Source organism: Sparus aurata, chromosome 12 (genome assembly GCF_900880675.1).
Source record: "Sparus aurata chromosome 12, fSpaAur1.1, whole genome shotgun sequence".
NCBI lineage: Eukaryota > Metazoa > Chordata > Actinopteri > Spariformes > Sparidae > Sparus > Sparus aurata.
The window spans coordinates 23,037,780-23,062,277 of NC_044198.1; the positions used below are offsets into that span (position 1 = coordinate 23,037,780).

At 40.0% G+C, this 24,498-nt stretch overlaps 1 protein-coding gene and 1 pseudogene across 1 annotated transcript; one reads left to right on the plus strand and one right to left on the minus strand.

The window, feature by feature from the left end:
• Positions 1 to 2,159: 2,159 nt before the first annotated feature.
• Positions 2,160 to 5,317, minus strand: fbp1b (fructose-1,6-bisphosphatase 1b). Its single transcript, XM_030436654.1, has 8 exons — positions 4,996 to 5,317; positions 4,424 to 4,586; positions 4,225 to 4,317; positions 3,354 to 3,494; positions 3,053 to 3,190; positions 2,789 to 2,908; positions 2,483 to 2,672; positions 2,160 to 2,370 (listed from the first exon to the last, which is right to left on the minus strand). Exons 1-7 carry the CDS (start codon positions 5,163 to 5,165, stop codon positions 2,484 to 2,486), a joined length of 1,014 nt encoding a protein of 337 aa, XP_030292514.1. The 5' UTR covers positions 5,166 to 5,317; the 3' UTR covers positions 2,160 to 2,370; position 2,483.
• On the plus strand, positions 5,091 to 24,448 carry LOC115593206 (KN motif and ankyrin repeat domain-containing protein 1-like; annotated as a pseudogene).
• The last annotated feature ends 50 nt before the right edge of the window (positions 24,449 to 24,498 follow it).

Sequence of the window (24,498 nt, forward strand, 5' to 3'; positions counted from 1 at the left end):
TGTTAATAGACGTGGACGAAAACGCTTTGAGAAAGATGTTCTTCTGTCGTCTCACTTTCCGTCGTATCTGATTAAGAGACTACATTTTGGTGTTCAACTTAGCTTAGCGTGCACCCTGTAAGCTGGGGGGGAAACAGCTAGCCTGGCTCTGTTGACTTTGGTTCAGATGATTGGTTGCATGCGGATTGAACAAATAAGACACAACATGTTGATTAATGAACTTGTAGGTACTGGTAGGGTGGGTTTTTTACCTCCTACAGAAGCAGCCAGGATACCTGTGTCCCCCTTTTTCCAGTCGTAACGCTAAGCTAAGCTAACTGGCCTAGTTTCATATCTACGGCACAGACATGTACGGACATGCAAATTGATTTATCTTCTCGTGTAACTCTTGGCAAAATTGCAAATAGGTAGATTTGCCAAACTGTTAAACTATGTCTCTAAAGGATTCAATTTTAGAATAAGTCATCGACCGCATGAAGAAACAGAAAACATCTGAAGAAGAAAAAAAAAATAACAGAGAAAGCTGACACAGGACTTTCTCAACAATAGAACTACTCTTACTGTTATAGATTTATGGTCAGGCATAACAATGATGTCCTTTTCACTTGTTCGGAGATGTCTGGGCTCGCATCCCAAAAACCCATCATGTCCAAACCAAAAAAAAAAAAAAGAGCTGGTCTCAGCTTTCATGGCAAGAATATGAAATGAAAGCATTGTTCACTTTTAGTAATGGGAGAATCAGCCCAGCCGGTTGGACACTGTCGGGGTGAATCTGAGTTAAAAGAAAAAAAAAAAAAAAAAAAGGCGAAGGACTGTGTACTTGGCAGCTTTTAGGTGTGAATGTGAGTGTAAACATCCTGTTCTACCTCAGCCCAGAGTGCTCTATTAGGGGCGATGCTTTCAAAAGCAATTTGGGCAGCTGGTCAATGAAATGACACAGTATTTCTCAGCTGGAAGAGGAGCGAATGTTTGGTTCAGGGGTTTTTAACTTCTGTCCATTCTGTGAATTCTTACACACAAGGCTTTGCTGAGGGGGGGGATTAAAATGCAGTCAGTCACATGCACTCATGTTTTAACCAGATCACCACCATTTTGATCCAGACTGAGGAAAATAACATGTTATACTAGAATTTTTGACGATAAAATGTTACATATATTGTTGATTTGTGTCTTTATATCATCCCGAATGCAGAAATCCATAGTAACAGTTCGTCAGGTCGCTGCTGCTGATTCTGGGTTAGGAAAATCAGCAACAATATGCACTTTTTTTTTTCTTTTTTTTTCTTTACCATAAAATCATCATTAAACAGTTTGATTGATGATCAGTCAGGGTGAATGGTGTCTCTGTCTCAGCCACTCCTCCCCCCTATCACTTGTTTCTGCACTAGGTAACTTCAGTGAGAGAGCAGGATCGCAGCGTTACACACATGTTTACTTCAAAATGCAAGGTTTCAACACATAACATTGTGATGACATAATGAGTTTTGTCTGTTGTCAGCGCCTAGGCAAACTGTTACAGACCTGAGATTTCAGACACTGTGGGGGGCGCCAGATTGCCCAAAATGTTAGACAATGCTTTAACGTGTCAATGTTTATATTCACCTCACGGCTGTGGCACGTACAGCCTCACTTAAGTGACACTGTTAATATTGTGTGTAAAGTGAGTGAGTTACAATCTTACACAGGCCCCCCAAGTGTGAGGACGTCAGGCTGCTTGAGTCAGTGATTGAACCGTCTTTCAAACCCTTTCACAATGTTTTTCTTTTCCTTTTCTCACCTTTTCCTACACGACACACACTAAATTGTTTCTATTTGTTTCATTTCAAAGGACGAGCGTGTAGGATTTAGGGATATTAAAGGGCAGAAACTGAATATAACATTCAGAATCGTGTTTTCATTACAACAAACCAAGGAGAGTTGTGTGTTCGTCAATTGAGGGATGAGATATTTTGTATCTGCTGAGGGAAAACCTGCTGATTTTAAGACTCGCCTCTTTCATATTGCTGCATCTATGAGGCACCTTTGAACACGATGTTTAGGAAGCGCTCTATAAATTAATCATCAATCACCGTATCATCATTACTGCCCTTTGTCCTCACGTAGACATCCAGCTCATACATGCATACGGGGCTTTTGTATCCCACTGAAGAAAACGAGCATGTTTTTTCGGTTGTCTTTATTTTAAAAAACACGGGGTAAGTCTCTACAAATAACGCTTACACCGACACGACGGCATTAGCATAGTGTGAGGCAGACTTCTCAGGCCCAGTGAGGTTCCTGGTTCCTTCATCAGTGCAGCTGAAGGAGTGGGTGGAAAGCAGCTAACAATGAATGTCTTGATTGAGCCTCTTGATTGCGCCGTTAGTCCTGCTGTAGGTTGAAAAAAAGTTGAGTTATGTATTATCCCAGACAGTTTGTTAATTAGTGCATGTCGTATGCAGCCCTGTGTAAGGTTGATGCATAAAAAAAAAAACTTGAATACCTCATTTTTTATGCTTTTTACAGATGGCAAGATACTCCTGCACGTCATCGGGCGATCCCAGGACGACGGGGACTCGCTCGTGGATGCTGGTGGGCTGGATGTCCAGGACGTTCATGGATCCCGTGGTGGCCATGCCTCCTGCCTGCTCCATGATGTAGGCCATGGGGTTGCATTCATACAACAGTCTCAGCTAAGAGATGAGAGGCAGAAATAGGAGTGACTTGATGGGAAAATACATGTGTGGAACAAACTGTGGATTTTATTGGCGCTTGTTATAAATGATCTGAGTTGATTCCGATCACTCACCTTGCCCTTAGGACTCTTGACGTTAGCGGGGTATAAAAAGATTCCTCCGTACACCAAAGTACGGTGAACATCGGCCACCATTGACCCGACGTATCTGCTGCCATATGGAGCAGAACCATCCTAGAAACACAAAAATGAAATGTCAATTATTTCACTTTCATTCTCAGAATCCCACATTTTTTGTATAAAGAGCAGTAATGATCAATGGCCACTGTTCCACATAACGTCCTTTGCAACAGTGACCGTGAGCTTATTTTCTATTACCTCTGGGTATTTCTTCTTTTGTAGGTATTCTGTCACGTCTGGATAAAAATGCTGCGCATATCCCTCGTTCAAACTGTAGATCTTTCCCTTCTTCTTTATCCTCACATCTCGGTCCACCAAGATGAACTCACCGATCGCCTGCAGAAGAAGAAAAGTCAGGAATCGATGAGAAACATTCAAACTGAAACAATGCACAAAAAGTAAATCATGGTAACAGAACAACATTATTCTGTATGTATAATTAGGTGACAGTATTGTTGTCGTCGGGTTACGGTTAGTCACAATAAAACGTTGGTCTTACGGGGTCGAGCATGAAGCAGTTGACTCCCTGGCCGGTGGAGAGGACCATCATGGTGGCACTGCCGTACAGAGCGTAACCAGCTGCCACGATGTTTCTTCCAGGCTGCAGAGCATCCTTCTCACACGGCTCACCATCTGTGGTCTGTGGAGCACATCACAAAATGATTGAGAGACATTGTAGGAGTCAATATGATTACCAACAGTATACTCAGGGATGATGTAGACATATGAGGCCTTTTAATGAATTCAGGGCCCAGGCACCCTTGGACTTACATTCTTAAAAAGCCAATATTCTATTTACAGTAGTTGGTGAACACGTTAGCTCTATACCTCATGTCAGATCAACACCAGGAGTACTTGGAAATATATGAGAATGAAGATCTTGTACTTGAGTAAATGCACCAAAATGAAAAAAATCTCATTACAAATTAAAAATTCTACATTATAACTTAAAGTATTATCAGAAGAATGTGCATAAAATATCTCAAGTAAATGTTTTCATGATATAGAAAAATCCCCCAGTAAGTGTTATACTATTGTCAGGGTTGGGAAGCAAAGAATAACATGTAATTGGGATTATGTAATCAGATTACAAAACATAAGTAAACAACCCAGATTTTGTTTGAAACATATGTATTAGCTTATGGTGACATTGTCAAGGGAAATTCGATTTATTTTGTATTCTTTCTGTACTTTATAATTGCACTCAAATATATAATCTGAGTAAATTTACCTAGTTACAGTCCACCACTGAAAACAGTGATTTTATTCTACTGATACTGACTTGGATAGGGGTTTCCAAAATAAATAAATAAATAAATAAATAAATCCAGGGAATTATCCATATGCAACAGTAAAAGAAATTGACAAACCTTTTTGTAGATGGCAAAAATAGTTCCAATGGAGACGAGGCAGTCGATGTTCGAGGAACCGTCCAGTGGATCGAAGCACACAATGTATTTTCCCTGTCAGGTGAGAACAAATCGTTTTTGTCAGTGTCACAATAATACCACATTTTTAAATCTATAAAAGGGTTAGGGTTAGGGTTAACCGATGCACCGATGTAAGTACCTGCTTGTCTGGTTCCACGATGAGGGCCTTCTCATCCTCCTCCGACACCAGCACGCAGGAGGAGAACGAGGACTTCAGCATGTTGATGACCAGGTCGTTGGACAGGACGTCCAGTTTCTTCACCTGGTCCCCTGTCACGTTGGTGCTTCCAGCAATGCCATATCTTCCAAGAGAGAATAATAGTGAATAAAGTGATTACAATCTGGGTAAATCTGTCCCTTCCGATGTCATTAAAAACACAAAGACATTAAATAGCTCCTCAATCAGCTTGTTTTTGTGCCAATATGTTTGTTATTATTCTATGAAACCAGTGAGAACAGTGTGATCTGGACTCTCTCCTTGACCTCCACCCTGGGAGACTGTGCACAACATGTTCAGAGTTTACCTTTGACCAGAGGCCTGAGTTAAAACTGCTTACAGATTCTTATGTCATGTTGCAGGCAGCTCAAACCCCTAAACCCAGATATGAATTCCCTTTTCAGACACATTTAAATGACTCGGTAACCTAAGAGCTGCATGCATGTTTCCTCAACTACTCCCACCATTTAAAAAAAAACAGAAGCTCTACTCACAGGTTAGCGATCCCAGCCTTCCTGACAGCTGTCGAGATGGCTTTCACGGCTGTGCAGATGGAGTTGAGCAGGTTGGTCAGCTCACCTGTTCCGTGGGCCCTCCTGCCCTCCTCCAGGACGAACCTGGTGAGGGTCACCACGTTGGTATCGAAGGCTCCTCTGTCAGACATTTTGCCGTCAGGTGTGGGACCGGGACCTAAAGCCTCAAGTGAAGCAGGTGAGCATGGCCCCAAAGTTAAACAGTGGACTCTAGAACAGGGACGGGGGTGTGCAACGCCTCTGACCAATCAGAAGTGTCCTCTCTGACAGCGAGGGGTTGGTTTGAGCACCTCGGTGAAAGTGCAAAGTTCAGAGATAGCGAGCATTTGTTTTGTTTCAAAGCGACAATGGCTCGTTCCTGATTCAATCGCTGCTCATTCTGATTTGAGATCATGTGTTTATGTGGCGCAACAACGTTGGATCTTGTTTGTTAGTGTTCACGGTGAAGAAGTGCATCGTTATTCCAAAAGCTTTACACAGAAACAATATTTATACAGCACTGCAATAACTAAACAAGTTCATTTTGTTTGGTTTTGAGAGTTTTACTTTTGCTTATTTAAGGGAAGGTGACTCACAGATGTAACCATGAAACCTCTCCTGTTGTTTACTTACATTAATACAATTATTTTTTGTTATTATTTATATAATAATGTTTTTTTTTATGTTTAAAGGTGCAGTATGTATGAATTGGCCACTTTTTGAATGTATACCCCCCAAAAAATAGGGAGTAGCATATCACCAGAGTAACTGCTAAGTTGCCTAATGCCTTATAAATTTGCCTAATAAAAGCAGATTATTAAGTCTTGAGGTGCAAACTGGCTAGGGGCTAGCTGGTTAGCATGCTTACACAATGCATAGACATCTTCGTTCAAGAAAAAACAGTTTCTTCAAATTCTTCAGTACATTTTTGAAAGTTTTAAACAAATTAGGACGTATTGCACCTTTAAATGTGCAGATTATGCTTGATCTAATCAAAAAATGCACTCATTTGCATACATTTGCAAAATAGACCTCTGAACATTGGATGAAGCCAGGTTCAAAATTCGTTTTTCTTTTTTGCTCAGGTATTAGAATCAGAGGTTTTTACTGAGATAATTTTAGACATCTCTTTTTTGAAACTCTCCATAAATCAGAAAACACGGACAACAACCATAAAAAACAATAAAAAAAAAAAATCAGCATGTTTTCCAGAATAAAATGTTCTATAAATCAGGATATGAATGTTACATGAACAAACTCCTCTGTGAAAACCTTCAGGATACAGAGGCGCGTAAAACTGGAACATTTGGTCTATGTAAGTGCTGATGATGTGAGGATTTTGAGCTCAGAGTTTAAGAAAACAAAGATTGTAGTAAGTAACAGACTTGTAGATATAACCATGAAACTTCCCCAGTTGATTACCGTACATTAAGACAAATTCAATAACCCAGAATGCTTTAAATTCTTTCCATTAAAACTTGGTGCATGTGCTTCTACTGGATACGACTAACTCAGCACTTTTCGGGAGACACTGACACGTTCCGTCCCCGCATGCTCCTGAAGAAGTGTAAAGTTCAGATCATGGGACTCACTGTCCTTGCCGACCCTGTAGGATTTTATATAACACCTGTAGTTTTTACTATTGCTGACAAAACAGTACGTGGAAGGTAGGAAAATTAATTCAGAGTGAGCGATGGTGCATGTTGTGTCTGTCAATGAGCCTCTGCATGCACGTAATCAGTCCACGGCTGACTGTCTGTGGCACAAACAAGGGAAAAAGGTAAAAGGACTTCAGTTCAGACCTACAAGATAAGCTTACATGAAATGCTACAGAGACATGTTTCACAACGGACAGCTAGAGTTGAACTTTGAACTAATCAAGATACCAGGCATGATAGTATCCAGCAGCATGAGGTAATGTGTGACGGCTGATCACTCACCATTCACGGCCTTTTCAGGTTAATGATAAAAATGTAGTTGCAAAGGTCAGTTTTTTTTTTTTTGCAGACCAGCGTGTGAGAGCCACAGAGTCACACAGTGATTTTTAAAGGGGTCATTTACATACAGTACACACACAAACACGTCTGAAGTCGTTACGTGAAAACATATATTTATTTTGTTACAGTAAAATGCCCTCTTTATTCCAGACGACACATTTTCTCTACTGCAAACTGTATTTCTGCATTGTGTCCACATGGTGTCGCTGTGCAGTTTACGAGATTATGAATATAAATGAACTCCGGGCAAAGATTCAATTTTAGGGAGCAAGTTTCATTTCCTGCCGCGGACTCTGACTGTTGCTGTTCTTTGCAAACAAAATCACTCACTTTTTTTACTCACAGACCCGAAACAGCTCTGGTAAGGCAGCTGTGTCCTGCAGAGGTGTAAGAGTGTAAAACATCATTTTGACATTTATTATTACAATTTAATGGTAGAGCATGTAATGGACTGGTATAAATCCATGTAGGATGTTTGTGTGGAAACATAAATTGTGTTTTGAATAATATAACTGTTGATGTAAACTAGTATTTGTCAAAGCATTCCTTGTCTTGGAGATAAACCTGCAGAAAGTTGTGAGTTTATGGAGGGATTCAAGTGAAGGAATAAGATGTAAATAAAGCTTGAGAAAAAAAAATATTACCATGTTAAGCCACAATTTATCATAAAATTTGAATATGTATTTCGTTATTATGACTTTTAATTTCATAATGACGTTTCATCTCAACATTTTGATGTCATACTTATTATTTTTCATGCAATAATTATTACTATTATCTGTTTTTTTTCACAGTTATGATGAAATTTAAATTTCTGAACTCTTATAATTATGGCTTTTAATCTCGTAATGTCATTGTTTAACAACTGTAACATTCTATCCCATAATCATAACTTTTATCTCGTACTTTTGACTTTCTTATAACGTACTTTTAACTTCTAAAGTCAGATTCAGATTCTTTTCTCACAATTATGACATTTATCTCATAATTATAACTTTGTATTACTAAGTTGTGACTTAAAATGTCATAAATTCAGCTTTTTCTCACAATTATGACATTTATCTCATAATTATAACTTTGTTTAACTAAGTTGTGACTTTAAATGCAATAAATTTAGCTTTTTCTCACAATTATGACGTTTTATCATAAATTGAGACCTTTAATCTCAGCAATGTCATCTTTTTTCTTACAAGTCTGACTTTTAATACCACAAATATGACTTTACTTATCTTAATTTCAGCTTTTTTTCTCACAATTATGACTTTTTCATCGATTAATTTCAACTTTTATCCTATACTTTTAACTTTTCATCTTGTACTTTCAACCTTTGACTTTTTAATTATGACTTAATCTCATAAATTAAACTAGGTTAACTACTTTTCTTTATTTTGATCTTTAACTTGTGGCTATGGTCTTCCATATGATCAAGACAAACATCATGTCTTCCTCTTGGCTGTGTAACCACCTCAATAGAAGAACCCACATCATGAATATTTCACCAGGGGCTCTCTCATCACCTGACAGACTCCCAGGAGCACCAGCTGGGCATGTTGACAGCTCTGAGCGCATGCGCGGTGGCTGTCCCACTCCTGCAGAGTGAGAACTTCTCTCTCCTCAGAAATGGCGTTGAACAAGCAAAACGGCTGAAAAAAAGGAGGACAGAGCAGAAACGAGAAACCCACCTTCGCATTAATGTGTACAAGATTATATTTAACTTGTCCCAACTTTTACAGCTGCTGTGTGACGCTATTTTAAAGCTCCACATCACCCGAACTTCACCTCCTCCTCCTTCTACAGGTGAGTGGCAGCTCGTCACATTAGCAGGCTAACCGAGGCTAACAGGTGAGTATTCATTAAGTGTGGTCGACATTTTCAGACAGGAAAAAAAAAACATGCAACATTCAGTTTACCGTCAGAAAGTAGAGCAGGAGTTTTTTACAGCAGCATCATGTCACAGTTAAAAGTTTGTCTTGTGTTCTCCAGTTTGACCACAAGGCGTCAGGCTTTCAGCAGCAGTCAGCCACGTTTAAAGTGGCATTTTGCAATTATGTCATCTTTAACAGCAGAATACCTGAGTTTCCATAATGACCAACCTGTTGGAGCAGCTTGTGTTTGCATGTGAGTGTCAGAAATTGAGGAATTTTGTTTTCCTGTTATTCCACAAACCAAAGAAATATCTATATATAGACAAGAATTGTGTCTTTTGACCCCTTAAAACAAAGCAATGTCTACTTAACCTCTTTCTAGTATATGTTCACCAGTTCTGATGAGTGCATCCAATCAGTCATAATTTTATCTGCTCTTACTTTATTACATTTTCTAGCAACACACAAGGGAAAAAAATGAGAAAAATTCACATAGTTTGGTGCAGCTGACAAATATTAGTTTAAAATGTGCTATTTTGGCTCTGATGTAGCATCCTCTCACACCAATTGTCCCACCAAAAACGATATCTGATTGGCAACACGTCAAAAGTAATCATCTATGAACACCGAATAATCTTAATCGGCATAGTAACTAGTCAGTTTATCAAATGAATGTAGTGGAAGCGAAGAATAAAGCCGCAGAAAATGGAAAATAGTCAAGAAAAATACCTGAAACTTTTATTTAAGAACGCTACTTCAGTAAATTGTACTTTTCATCACTGGTTGTTCAAAATTTTGACACAAAGAATTCAATTTTTATGAACAAAGAATGATTTATGTATTTTTTTATACATAAATATCAACATAGCAGCATTTAAACAGGACATTTAGCTGCTTAAAATTTATATAAAATCGTGTTAGAATGCTTTTTAGTGGCCCATTATACTAAAATCCAACCAGTATGGTTAACTGATGGCCACTGGTTGGCAAATATGAAGAAAGCTGAAGTTTACTTTTTATAGTTTACATCAAAACCTTTACATGACTTTTTATAAATCTAGTGTAGATAGCAATATAGTTCCAAGTCTCTTGAAATTCCCCCAAATATGACCTCACAACATCTTTGTTATAAGTCTAGAGACGTCTAAGAGATGGACACATTAAAACAAGAACCCCTTTAATCTAAAACAGTTGTAACCTCTCACACCAGAGCAGATTTGTGTCTTTCAAACAAAACAAAAATAGGTTGCAGTCTAACCGAAATGTCATCCTGGGGGTATATTTTTAATCTAAGGCAACAACAACAACAGCACAGCAGGAATTTCCCTAACATTTTACGGTTGTGACGCAGCACCCAGACTGTTTGAGTGGATGTTGTTAAATTTCTGTGAATATGTCTTTGATGAAAAACATGACACCTCCCTTCAAGGGACAAGCCCCATATCTCTCACCAAATAAAACACAAGAAAACAACACAAACACAGCCAACACTTTAAACACACCTAAATGAAGCAGACCTGTTTGACATCTGCAACACAGGACATACATACGCACAAATGGCAGTAACCCAGGAGTCTGAAACCTCACATACAGAAAAAAGTTTCCTTTAAGTTTAACTGCACAAACCCACACCCAGTTGTAGTGAATGAAGATATCTCAGTTGCTTTGGGAAATGCATAAGATCCTCTGTTGCTAAACATATATTTAAATAATGGTGTTTATATAAGAAGTACAATGTTTTGAGGTAGGTAGAGCTGAACTGGGCATAAAGCATGAATACATTTAAATCTCATGTTTAAATTTGACTCCCGCGTGTCTGTCTTTGTCTCTCTAACACATTCATCTGTTGGTTTTCAGATTCTGTGGTTTTTTTTTTCTGCAAACTTGGCTGTGCTTTCCTGTAATGGTAACTGTGGCTAACTCTAAAGAGAACTTGCGTAACCCATTGGATTTATGGCCTGAGGCTTGATGTCATGTCTTCTTGTTGACTCTGGTCTCAGTCAAAGTGTCTTTAGATGTCAGTGAGGAAATGGTCTGATTTTGATGTGAAGTGGGATTTCTCTTTCACGTATACCAAATATGTTCTTGCACAAACATGCTGTACAGTCTGACAAGTGTAATTTAAAAAGCTGATTGATGTTTAATTAAATACAGCGATGGAAACTGGGTGTAACAGCTAGGAGTAAATCTGTGAATGTTCGTTATCATATTTACATATAATTACTATTTTACAGCTCACTTGACAGCAGTACGTGTTTACTTAAGGCTGTTAAACTTTAGTTCTGTGATATACTAATTGTTCTGTACTCTATTGAGTCATAATGCTTTTGCTACTGCAACAACTTAAAGGGTAACTCCACCAATTTTACTCATTAACTTGTTTATATTAGTCATGGGGAGTACTGCTGCATCTATAAAAAAGTCTTATAAAGCCTGTTATAGTTTCAGAGGAAGCTGAATGCAATCTGATAACTTGCCTCCAGGGATGTCATCTGGTGCCTACATTACCCACAATGCAATTCAGCTACTAAGGTTTTGAAAATGTCCACTGGTGTGCCATTGCACTCCCATAACATTGTTGGACCTCTTATGGACAGTTTATACATCCCTAAAAAAGATCACCATCTTTACTGGTTCCAGAGAAAACTACATGTAATCAGATAAATTGCCTCCAATGATATAATTTAGTGGCTAACTTGCATTGTAGGTAATAAAGACCTTTGGCTGCATTTCACTCCTATAAAACTGTTGGACTCATTATGGATAAGTGAAACACAAATGATCAAAATAGCAGAATCAGAGATATTTTTAGATGTTTTTGTAAATCTGGTGACTACATAACCCACAATGCAACTTAGCCACTCGGTGGCATCACTGAAAGCATGTTATCAGATTACATGCAGCTTCCTCTGGAGCCACAAAAGGTAAGGTAAATGAAAGTTACATAATGTTGCTTTCATGTGCACAAGTGGTGGAGTTATCCTTTAATTCCTCCTTAGGTAACCTTATTTTATACATTAAACATTATTCAGCCTATCACTTAACTTGCAAATGTAGCCGACTTTATGAAGGGAGAACACAAGTCATTGAACAAGAAGTGAGATGTGCCTTCTTGGCAAATAAAAACCCTCTGCTTAAAACCTCCACATGCTGACAACAGAAGGTGCTTACTAATGAGAAAGTGATATGGCATTTCAGTGCGGTGAGTCACTGTTGTGCACCGAGGCAAAGGGATTTTGCTAGCTGTACTTTTGCAGAATTAACTATAATATGTCACGGCCCGGTGTTGCATTTCCTGTATGTAAGCATTGTAAGGTAAGCTGTTATTGACTGCTGGACCTGGGCTGGGAGAGAGAGAAGATGCAGATGCAGTAGGAGAAAACATGTACAGGAACAACAAATTATCAAGATATGAAGAAACTTGCTACCTTTTTCTTTTGTTTACAGACTCATTTAAAGTTCAAACTGGATTTAACGGGATTTCTTCGCCTATCTATTGACGCTTTGTGAACCACATCCATGGCACAAGGAAGTTACATTTTCAGAAATGTATCAGGTAACTATAACTATTACTTTCCTAAAAGTTTAAATGCTATTTTTTATAGCTATGTGTTTATAGGTCTTGTAATGGACGATCATAAAGAAATGAATCAACGTAAGTGTTCAAGATTTACAATTTAAATACAGTTATGCCTGTTATCATGTCAAGTGCTTGATACATGATAAAGATTTCTTATTTTTGTGTGTTCACTGGCTGAAATACTTGGGAGATGTCTGTGGTTGAGAAAACCTGCCAAGAGCATGGTCAGGCATTTAGAGGGAAAGTTGCAGAGTAATTATAGAGTAGGTTCAGTCTATGTAGAGAGACATACCATTTGGGGAGAAGTGACTACTGAAAACAGAGTGTCTACACCATTGGTAAAACCTCCTCTGTCCCTCCTCTCTTCTTGCGGGATGGGCTCAGAGAGTTTATAGTCAAAAACATTTCGAGGTGATAGAAGGAAGGCTGTAGACCTGAATAGAAATCGTAGTTGATGGATATGTAATGTCAAGGTAAGGAAAGAAAAAAGATATTCTAAGGGCATAAAGTGTATAGCCTTAAGCGGTATAAAGTGATTGTACTTTCCATTGCATGTGGTTTATTTCTTTTATATTTCTGCAGGGTATTTAGAGGCTTGAAAAGTAATTTGATAGTCTAAAATGTGAATTGCCTTATACTACCTTAAACATTTTAGCCTTATACTTCCACTTACCTGTTGGCCTTACTCACTCTAATAACCATATTCCTAATTAAAACCTAACTCTGTATAAGACAACATGTGTGCTATATACTTTTATACTTAACTATAGTGTCTGAAAAAGAGATAAATGCTTGTTTGATTTACGTTGGTTAAAATGTGGATACAGTCTTGAAAAGCACTAGATTTAAGTGCCTGATGCCTGTAGACACCCTGTTTTTTTATGAAAAGTTAAGAATTTCAATTCTCCTAGTAATAATACCCCTAGTTTACTGTTATAAATCTAATGTCTCATTTTAAACTCAATGTTTAGGATTTTCTTTTTAGTCATGTGCAATTGGGAGAATTTTCCCACTTAGTATGTGATTAGTTTTCCCACTTACCAGCCAATTGGTATGACGCTTTCTTTAATTCTGCAATAGTAACAATCTATGGCTATTCCACTGTTGGTCTAATAGGTCAAAGCACTGAAGACTGCCTTCCTAACTACCTGGGGATTAATTGTAATTGTCAGTTGGACTTGGACTACCTCAAGTGCGTTGACAATTTCCAATACGGCACCACCATTAAGCGGCTAAGCCTCAAGAGGAGGCCCAGAGTGGCCAACAATAATGTGGAAAAACCACAGAGTGACATCACATCCAGCCAGTGGCATTCTGCTGAATCGTTGTCGTCATCAAGCAGTGATGATACAAGAATGCTGGGCATGTCCTCTACAGCCAGAGGTCGACCTCCTCTTCCTCCACCACATGGTTCCTCATTGGATAGCAAACCCTCAAGGAATGAAGGACCAGCAATGTCTCACATACTTAGTGAGTCAAAGCCTAAGCCTGCTGCAAGATCTCTTGCTTTACAAAGACAAACCCCCCTGGTGGAGAAGACCATTATGGAGACCCTCAAGCACTTGGATCAGGAGGTGACCAACCAGCTTCCCCCTCAGCCCAGTCCCCGTCGACGACTGGCCAGCTTTGGAGGGGTAAGCTCCCCTGGGTCACTCTCCCCCTTCACTGGCGTTGGTGCGTATAATCAGAACAACAATGGGAACAAGCCTACTGGCACAGGAGGTGATATGCTTGGCTCGTCCCTGGGCAGTAGAGGCAGCACTGGATGCCTAAGGCTAAGCCCACAGAGCTCTGGTAGAACCACCCCAGTTAGTCCTGGCTCCATGCATCTGCAGCATGTCCGCGACCAGATGGTAGTAGCTCTGCAGAGGCTGAAGGAGCTGGAGGAGCAGGTGAAAATCATCCCTATCCTCCAGGTAAAAATCTCAGTCCTTCAGGAGGAAAAAAGGCAACTGGTTTCTCAACTCAAGAACAACAGTGACAATGAGGACGTAGATGACGTGATCTGGAAGAGAGCGCATAGTGTGGACATTTCTGAAATTGGAAACAAAGAGAATACCAAGGAAGGACTTGAAGATATAATGGAAAGTGACTTCACTGACCACAGGGAGTTCAGGCGACTGACTGAAGAGATGCAGGCATTGGAAAGAACCATCAAGGGCGGAAATTTGCAAGCATGGCATGAAAAAGGTCACAGCCCTCTTCGTGTCAAGGCAATCAAGTCAGTTGCAGTTGGAACTGATAAAGATACAGATATCACCGTGTCTAAAACCACAAAAGAAAACAAATGTGTGTACACTGACCAAGTAAAAATGAGGTCTGTTGCAACAGAAGTGTCTGAAATTAATCTTGGCATTTACGCAGAACGGGAAGCAGAGCTTGATGCACAACAACAAATTATTGGTGCCTTGAAAGAAAGAATATGTCTCTTAGAAGCAGAGTTGAAGGAATCAGCTCTCCAGACAGAGATGAGCCGTCTGAAACTTGAGCTTCAGGCTGCAGGAGCCAGGAACCGAGCTGATAAAGCCTCCTTTGCAAGGCCATCCACTGTGAGCACAGGCACCGAGGCAAGACCTCATACCACAGACCAAGGAGTGGGCAATCACAAAGAGCTACGAGATGCCAGCACAGGGGAGGCAACAGAGGTGAAGACAGTGGGTATATCTTGTTGCAGGCTGGAGCTGAAGGATGTTTGCACAGGACCAAATGTACCCATGAGCAACTGGGAGGTCAGGGAGCGAGTGGAGACCATGGAAAAAGGTGTGGGGAGCCACATTTTTACAAACACACAAGGTGTTGGGATGGAGATAAAGCTATGTGATGCAGAAACCAACACAGAGATACCAGTGGAAAACCTAGGGCCTAACAAAAGAAAGACTAAGTATAATTCAGTGGCTTGTGGGGACTGTTCTGTTGATGTCATTATCTATGAGGCAAAGGATTTGGTTTCTCAAGGTATTGCCACAGATCAAGTCAGAGGAGTGGATCTGGGAATCATGGCATCACCACAGACGGCCTCTCAGCGTACCAACACTGTATCCGGTTCAGTGTCTCGCTTTACTAACACCAGACATGCCTTCAACACAGACTCCAGCACTAATACTGTCCTCTGTACCAAAGACAAGCACACCAACACCACTCAGACTGTCACAAGGACAGTGTCAGTGGGCAACCGTGTCAAAGATATGCAGTGTGCTCCAGAGACCACCTCAATTGGTGTAGGAACTGGAGATTTGAATCTAGGAAGTGCCTTAAAACATACAGTGACAGCACCCAAAGGTAACCAGAGACACAGGTGTCGGATTCACAAACATTAATGAGAACTTCCTGGTTGGACTAAAAACAAGAAATATGGCCTCTGGACCATCCCATCTACCTGATCCCATCAAGACGAGGAGCATTGGTGTGGGGAGAGGGGAGGATACGGGATTTGTCAGTTTCATCCACTAAACCTATCCCCATGTTCCAGCAATCTTCACAGTCCCAGTGGGACCCAGAGCTGAACCATTACATAGAGAAGATGCATAGGCTCCTCGGGGAGCATGGGGACCTGCTCACAGAGGACTACACTCACCCGAGGGAAGGGTTTGTCCAGCAGCACAGTAAGCGAGGAAGTGCCATCTCGAAGCTGTCCTGCAGTAACAAGGCTGCAGCACAAGGAATCCATCTTTCAGATTGTCAGCCACCAGGTACAGTAAAACTACAGGGATTTATTTAGTGTTAAAAAGTACCCAGTGGAGCTTTATTGGAATTGAGCCATTTTACACCACTATGTGACTACTTTATTGGGATTGGCCGCAGGGTTTCAGTTATCTCCTGATAAATGGACACTAAGGAGCTACAGAATGGTTTCAGTGAAACTGTCTGTTCCCCGCTCTAAATTAATGCGCTATAACTTGAATCTACTGTGAATATCTTATCTAAAATATAGAGTGTAGTCCTCCAAAGTTTCTCCAAAGTGTCTCTAGTGGTCAAAAACTCCCTGTTGAAGTTGGACTTTTATCATTATATAATATACTATGTGTCATTTCTGTAATGTCAGTCCGATGCTGTTCTTTTTTGTCACAGTCAACAGAGAGTTTCAGTCACCCTCTCAATTTTCAGTTGAAGCATCTAAGTGTGACAAGGCAAACCCAGGAATCTGCCAACAGGGTGGCAACGAATCAGAGGTGAAAAGAATGATACAGATGTTAGAACAACAGACATCCTCAGCTCTACAAGGTAAACATGCATGCTTGTATGTCGATGTCTTTTTAAGTTCATCTTTGTGAAAAGTAAGGTAAACGTCTGGTTGGGTAAGAATGTGTGAAAGTAGTTTACTTTAAAAATATTTTTACTTCCAGACCACTCCCAAGGCCCAGTTTAAGTTTGTTTTTGGTTCAGAGGAAGTGGCTGCCTTTGGCTTGGCGAGTTTTGCATTCTGAGGGATACACTTGCGATGCTTGGAATGATATCTGGTTTTGGAAGCCGTCTCGTACCACATACCAGTTTGTGGCTGAGGGGTCTAAAATTGAATGGCTTCGTAGGAGGAGCTGGCGTCAGAGAAAGCTTTCACTTTTAAAATGATTCCCTCACATTAGTCAGGATATTTAAAGCACCACAAGGACAGATGGGGTGACAAATTATAGGAATGAATGAGTGGAGGAACTTGACAAATGTGGATGCTTTTGTATCGGCTATGTCATTAAATTGTTTGATTAGAATGGCAATGATGTGAGTCAGTAAATATCCTCAATAGTCCTGGCCAAATTGATCTAGTCAGCCTGTATCTGTTTCTTTGCGTGCGTTGTGTTAAGTAAAATACACCATCGCTGACACAGTGATAAATGGATTAAGTCAGATGTATGATTCAGAAGCATGTGCTGCATTGTTGTTTCTAGACAGTTCAGCTCATGCCGGTGTGCTGCGATCTGTCATGAAGAAACAGAATGGCTGACCAAGGCTGCAGCAGCACCAGGAAGAGCATGAAGTTTATGAGGGTGACCACAGGGTAATCATCTAACATCTAAACTAATATTGTACAGCAAGACTCTAAAACTTTGTGCCAAAAATGAAAATTCACCCCTGTGATGCTGGAAACTTGGGTGAATTATCATAGTCTGCAAACCTTTGTTGGAGCATCACAGCAAAAAAATGTTGAATTTGTTTCAAAACTTAAAGAAACAGTTAAAGAAACATATGTACGTCCTTTTTGTAAGCTGAAATCTTCACTGTAGCTGTTGAGCTGAAAGAATCTGGGCCAGCACCCAGTCTGAAGTGGGTGCACAAGCTTGACTGCACGTACAATATTGTCTTTTCAAATTAATTTGTGACCTCAGGGCTTCCGAAGACGTGGATTACGCTGGATGAGTTGTGTGGAGCCATTTTATATTATCTTCAGGTTTTTTTTTTAAGTCCCCAAGGAGAATGCTGCATCTATTTTGCCGTGAAGCTCCAGAAATGTTTTGAGGACTATGAAACTTTACATTGCGAGCAGATAATTTACATGTATTTGGGTGAATTTATCCTTTAATGAATTTTACCAGTATTTTAACTAATCTGGTTTGACGTTAGATTGGACCCAATGTCATCTTACGAGCTCCCTGCCAGTGAGAAGGCTAACGCTGACGAAGTGGAAAGGAGAGGAAACAAAAAAGCTTCTCAAGATGGAACGCAAGCAAAAAAGGGCAAATGTGGCTCCAACAAGGGATCGAAAGGGTCTGCAAAATCACAACAGAGGTATGATATAGACTAGACGGTTTTGAAGCCCAAAAATCTCAGCTGAGATGTGTGACAGTGTGACTTCAACTTCTGAGCTCTAAAACTTGCACCATTTTCTTCCTTTCAGGTGTAAGTTGAGTGAAAAGGTGATTTCTGCTTGTGAAGCCTTAAAGATGCATCTGAGTGATGACACAGCTTTATCCAGCAAGGAAATGGTATGTTTTGCTCACTATATTCTTCAGTGTGAGAGCAATTGAAGGTCAATTTGTATGCGCGCACGTGTGTGTGTGTGTGTGTATGTTCGCGTGTGTGTGTGTGTGTGTGTGTGCGTGCACGTTTAATGGTATGTCACTGCTATGGGTGTGGACAGACGCTGAGCCAGGAAGTGTTCGAGTATGTCATTTTAAAAAGAAACGACTTTGGCATTTGATACAAAGAGCGCAGCACTGTGTCGTCTCTGTAATTTTCTGTCATTGTATTTTTCTGTAACTTAAAAACAAAAATGACTTTTGTGAGTGAAAGAGGCTCTCAGACAGACGGGGAGTTCAAAAACACGTATATTGAAAAGGGAAATTCATGACAGAATTTATAAAACTGCAAACAAACTTTTGCGGGGCACGTTAAGTCCAGAGCCTTTTTCTTACTTTGTGATGTTATGGAGATTTTAATAATGAGTCGCTGTTTTGTTACGCTCTTTGTCTGGTCTTTCATTCACACCCCTATAATAGGCAGCTGCTCCTCTATTTAGAAGACGTGGTAGAAATTTCTCTACCCACTGAAAAATTGCACTTGCGATACATTTATGAGGATACTTTAACAACAAAACATTGATGTCTTTTATTTATATACATACATACACATAACTGTTTTTTTATGTCCCCTGCAGCATGACTGTCTTCAAACACTCGAGCAAGAATGGTTTTCCGTGTCCAGCCACAAGTCAGCAGCCGCCGACACCGTGGAGGACCACCTAACTACATATCGGGTCATTTCACACTCCGTATTGCAACATATTGTTAATATGGCTGACGGCAATGGAAATACAGCTCTGCACTACAGTGTGTCTCACTCCAACTTTGGCATCGTCAAGAAATTGCTTGATGCAGGTATGGTCATACTCGTAATGCATCTAGAGGTCATCATGTATTTTTGCTTTTTTTTGTCCTTCCTGGCTTTGAGAAAACATTTATTTTGGCTGCTGCACAACCAGCAAAGAGAAATGTTTTTATGCTCTCAGAGCTGTTCTGTCAAAAACAATAATTACACCAAATTTAAAAAGTGAATGTACGTCTGATGGCTTGTGAGAGTAGTTGTTTAAAAGCTTTATTGATCTGTAAACATTTTGCACTGCCTATATTTTCAATAACCAAAGTGCAGAAGGTTTAATTCATCCAAACACAGATGTACTTTGGAAATCCAATTTTATAATCGTAATAAACTTTCGACCTTCTCTCCAGCAGTGGCCCCAAAATGTAGAAATACGACCATTCAGATGCTTTAATCAGTATATATTGAACAGAAAAACAGAATAAGGGTCCTAATGGAGGAGATGAAGCACCTTTAATAGCTGTGCTGCAGCTTTCAGAAGAGATTGGATCCACCTCTCTCTGTTCAGATGCCAGGAAGAATAGAAGCACATTACCAGCAGAAAAAAGTAAACAGTTGTCACAGGCAGTTACCTTTGTTTCCAATGTTCCCGAATGAAAAAGCGTGACTAAAGCTTTTCATTATGTGGCTCAAAATGAAGACTGTCCTCAAAAAATCACCTGGCCCTGAAAGGCCAGTTTAACTACATTCAAAACAGTCTAATACAATTTAAAAAAGGAACCCATTTGGAAGAGTGAGTCAGTGTAGCTGGATGTGTCACAGGATGTGCAGAGTGGAGTCATGCTAGGATAAAAACAACGCTCTTACGAAATGTACAGGCTTTTTAGAACAACCTGTGGACATTTTATTTGACATTAAAAAAAGTCCTGTAATGTAAAAGTGTTTCTTATAATATCAGCCAAAACATCAGAAACACAGACAATGGAAATAAATAACATTGTCTAACTGTGTATTGTTCTGCTGGGGAACCTTTTGTCCTGGCATTCATACGAATTTGTTTTCTGACACGTACCAACCATCTAATCACAAAGTTGCCGACCTTGAGACCTCAAAAATAGTTTTTTTTTTTAAAGCAGAGGGATTTTTTGAGGCTCAAGGACCGTGTGTCTGCATTCTGGTAACATTTAAAGAATTAAAAAACAAAAAAGCAAAATGCATATTTTTTTTTCATGTCAAATACTTCTAATTGTACTCTTAATTCTCAGAAAACAACACAGAATAACTCTCCCTTTAGTGTAAACTTGCATAACTCTGTGGCACAAAGTGCTACTTATTACAATTTATTCAACCATTCCTTTTTTGCCCACTGCACTTTAGAGAGTCTGTGCCTGCCGATGGCCAGTATTTGTCAGCCACTTGATGGGGAATGACGTGGTGCGACCCCCGCAAATGGCAGAAAAAGCGTCATGGCAGATTTTACAGCTACTTCCCTCACAGACTTTCCGTAAGAAACAGGAGTTCTTCTCTCCAGGGCGTCTGAAGTTTGTGTAAATCTTCCAGTTCTCTGTCCGTCTCTCACTCACTTGGGAGGATGAGGCGCAACACTACAGCAGACTACATGCTGAACAGTGTTAGAAATGATCATTAAAAGTGTGAAAAGTTTTGTGAAGTATTGTAAAGTAATGTGACCCCGAGAAGAAACAGGGAGAGGGCAATCAAAAATGTGTCGGGAGGGGAGCAAGTATGTCTGAACATCGCTGCAGAGCGTGTACACTCCATCATGAGATCTGGGGAGTTTGCCTAGCAGAACATTGCATTGCAAAGAGATGTTACTCACTTCCCTGTCAGTGGTTTTACTTTTGTATTGGCTGACCGGAGAACATGGTACACTCAGGAGAGAGGGGAAGACTGTGCAGATATCACCAATAAATAAGTGAGGACATAAAACTCTTTCTTCTCTTTCTCTTCTTTCCACTCGGGCCATCTGACCGCCACTTCAGAGGTGTGTAACGTGAATCAACAGAACAAGGCGGGTTACACGCCCATCATGCTGGCTGCGCTCGCAGCCGTGGAGCGTCCAGAGGACATGAAGGTCGTGGAGAAGCTCTTCACAAAAGGAGACGTCAATGCGAAGGCCAGCCAGGTCAGTGTGTTCTCAGGTAGAGGGAGTGGATGCGACGTCCTGCTGTTTCTCTAAACTGTGTCCGAATGCTGCAGCTTATTGTTGCTGATTCTTAAATCCTATAGTTTTTTTTCCTCCTTGAATGTCAGAGAATGTTTTGTTTTTCTGTGCACAAATGAGATTAAACTGGAGAATGGAAAAGTGACGCATGGATAACAGGCTTTTATGGGAGCCAGCTAACCAGCAGTAATAGATAAGCCCTCCACAAATTGAGTTTTTTGCCCATTTGTGCATCACTGCCGAGTTAATATTATTTTTTCCACCTGCAGGTGTTATTTTTAAAGCAGTTTTCGCAACCGCTCAATTCCAAATGTGGATATTACTGGATATAAATTATTTCATGCAGGGGCTGAATTTGGGTCCCTACATGAAGCTAGAATTCCAGAAAAATAAATCACCACTTCTAATGGAACTACGTGAAATGATACATCCAATGTGCTGCATGTATTTTTGGCAACACTTCATTTTATAGGTCAGTGATTTTCTAATAATTTTTCCAGGAAGGAACGATGTAATTTGCCACTAATTATGAGAAGAAGATTTAAGGGGGATTTTCCTTTGAACAACCTCCTCCGTTTAAACCCAAGTTAATACTCATTCCTTATTCATTTCTTATTGGAAACTTTATTGCAGAAAGGGGGATAAGAAGGAGTCCCGAAGAGCTCTTTCCAGCCTTGACAGGATTCTTTCAGATTTGTTGAATCGTTTGCCTGCCTGTAGAGAAATGTAATATTTGTTGCATGTTTGGTTGAACTGTGAGGGAGATTATGCAGGCAGTTAATTGGAGTTGCCTGCATGAATATAAACAGTCTAAAGTAAATTAGATAGTGTTTGTATTTTTGTTATGATTAGCACAAAATAACCAAGTTCTGTCCAGGACATTTATTAGATTATTATGAGGAAATTTGGAACCATGAACCAAAACATTATTGTGTTTCTCAGTAGGTAAATGTTCTGTATGGTAATTTCAAAAAGTGTGATTCCATGGACGAGCCATGATTGAAATTTTGAAATGATTTCGACTTGTATACTCACACCCCTATTTCCTGTGTTTGACCCTCATCATCTGCTGTCCAGGCTGGTCAGACGGCTCTGATGCTGGCTGTGAGCCACGGCAGGATGGACATGGTGCAGGCGCTGCTGGCGCAGGGGGCCGAGGTCAATCTCCAGGACGACGAGGGCTCCACGGCGCTGATGTGCGCGAGCGAGCACGGCCATGCTGAGATCGTGAGACTACTGCTGGCACAACCAGACTGCGATGCCACCCTGAGTGACAGTGTATGTGAGTCATTGCTTCTGTGAGCCTGGTGGCTTCAAGCTCAGCAGCTGAAGCAACTTTGTCTCACATAGTGTGTTACAAAAGCAGAGGATAATCATAATTTCCAGTAATTATGTCAGGGAGACAAAGTGGTAGAAGTTCAGAATCAGAATTAGAATCAGAAATCCTTTGATGTCCGGGGAAATTTTGTTTGTCCCAGCAGCGACAGAATATTAAAGAACAAAAACCAATAGCAAAAATAAACAATATAATTAAAAAGGGAAGAAATAGAATAGAATAGACGTATATACATATTTACATGATAATGTAAAAAGTTGTATATAATATAAGTGCATTCACTTGCTCGTTGGATGATCCTGTTTCCCGAGTCAGGAAGTTGTTCTTCCGACTGTTCATGAGCTTCCAAGTCATGATCTTGAAACAACATGGACACTACAAAAAAGACGTGTTTCTGCACCAGTATATTCCCCACAACAAGTAAAATACTGCTGTACCTGACTTGTTATTAGATTATATACTAATGAATAACTTTTTTTCAACTAATCCAAGTCACTCTACGTGGACGACAACTAACACTCACAACCTCATAATATATTATGAATTACATGTGAGCAGAAAATGTCTATGGAATGGGGAATTAATAGAAACGTTTTCTTGCATCAACTAAATACTTACCTTCTTTCAGCATGGTTCTGCGTAACTATAGTGGTGTAATTTTCTAAAGTACAGCGGAGCATTCATGTGAACCTCCCTAGTTTGGAGCTAATTTCTCCAATTATTCACACATGAATTTGTGAGAATTATAGGGGATTGTTGTAACGATTTGCAGTACATGTTTTAATCACTTCTTCATTAGTCATATGTGAGCGGAGTGGAATGGCTTCCCTCGGGCCGCACTTCAACTTTTGTTTTTCTAAGAAATATCCAGCCCGATAGCAGAGCACATTTTTTCTATAGCATTACACTGTGCAATCAGTATTAACTTCCGAATGATCCATTCAAATATGTCAAGTGTGTCTTTTCTGTCTGTAAATGTACAATGATAGCAGAACCCGTCATAATGTGTGTGAGTTTGTGTGTTTACAGGATGAAAGCACGGCGCTGTCCATTGCGCTGGAGGCAGGGACACAACGACATCGCAGTTCTCCTCTACGCTCACGCCAACTTCTCCAAAGGACAGAGCGGGGTGAGCTGGTTCACACATCTCACGCTCACACTTACAACTAAGTATACACGTGGGTTAAACTTTGTTTACTGTGTCTGTGTGTTTATGTGTCTTAACAGGCAGCTGCTCGTCACGGCGGCAAGCCTCTTTCCTCTGGTGGTAAGAATCTCTTTGAGTGAGGCGATGCTGAACGGATCGGGGAGATTTTGAACAGCGTTACTTTTTAAACCTCCAGTTGGAAAAAGGATTCTTTTCACTAATTTGCAGAGTGCTTGTTATTCTCCAGCGACAACGATGCATCCTTCGTGGAGCATTTGCATAACGTTGCATAGTGTGTATTATAATGTAACTCAGCAGGTGAGACATGCATGGTAGAGTATATTACTATTCTTTGTTCATAAAAGATAATAGGCAATGTTGGATCCTGCAGATGTCTAATATATAGTATCACTTCAATTGTTTTAATCCTCTTATTTCAGAAATTAGATTTATAGTTGAAATATTTTGTAAGTGCAGAGGAGAATGAGACAAGGAGTAAAACAAAGTATACAGCAAAGCGGCATCAAACTTAGAGATGTATGAGCAAATATGAATAAATAAAAAAATATATTACAAACATCTCAAGGACTTATTTTGTTCATTGTTCGGAAAGAAAACGTAAAATCTTAAA

Excerpts from the sequence above, each read along its gene's own strand:
- fbp1b (XM_030436654.1), bottom strand. The coding sequence starts at position 5,165 with ATGTCTGACAGAGGAGCCTTCGATACCAACGTGGTGACCCTCACCAGG. Across the intron at positions 4,587-4,995 it reads AAGGCTGGGATCGCTAACCT|ATATGGCATTGCTGGAAGCA; the intron begins GTGAGTAGAGCT and ends CTCTCTTGGAAG. Across the intron at positions 3,495-4,224 it reads TTTTTGCCATCTACAAAAAG|ACCACAGATGGTGAGCCGTG; the intron begins GTTTGTCAATTT and ends TGTGCTCCACAG.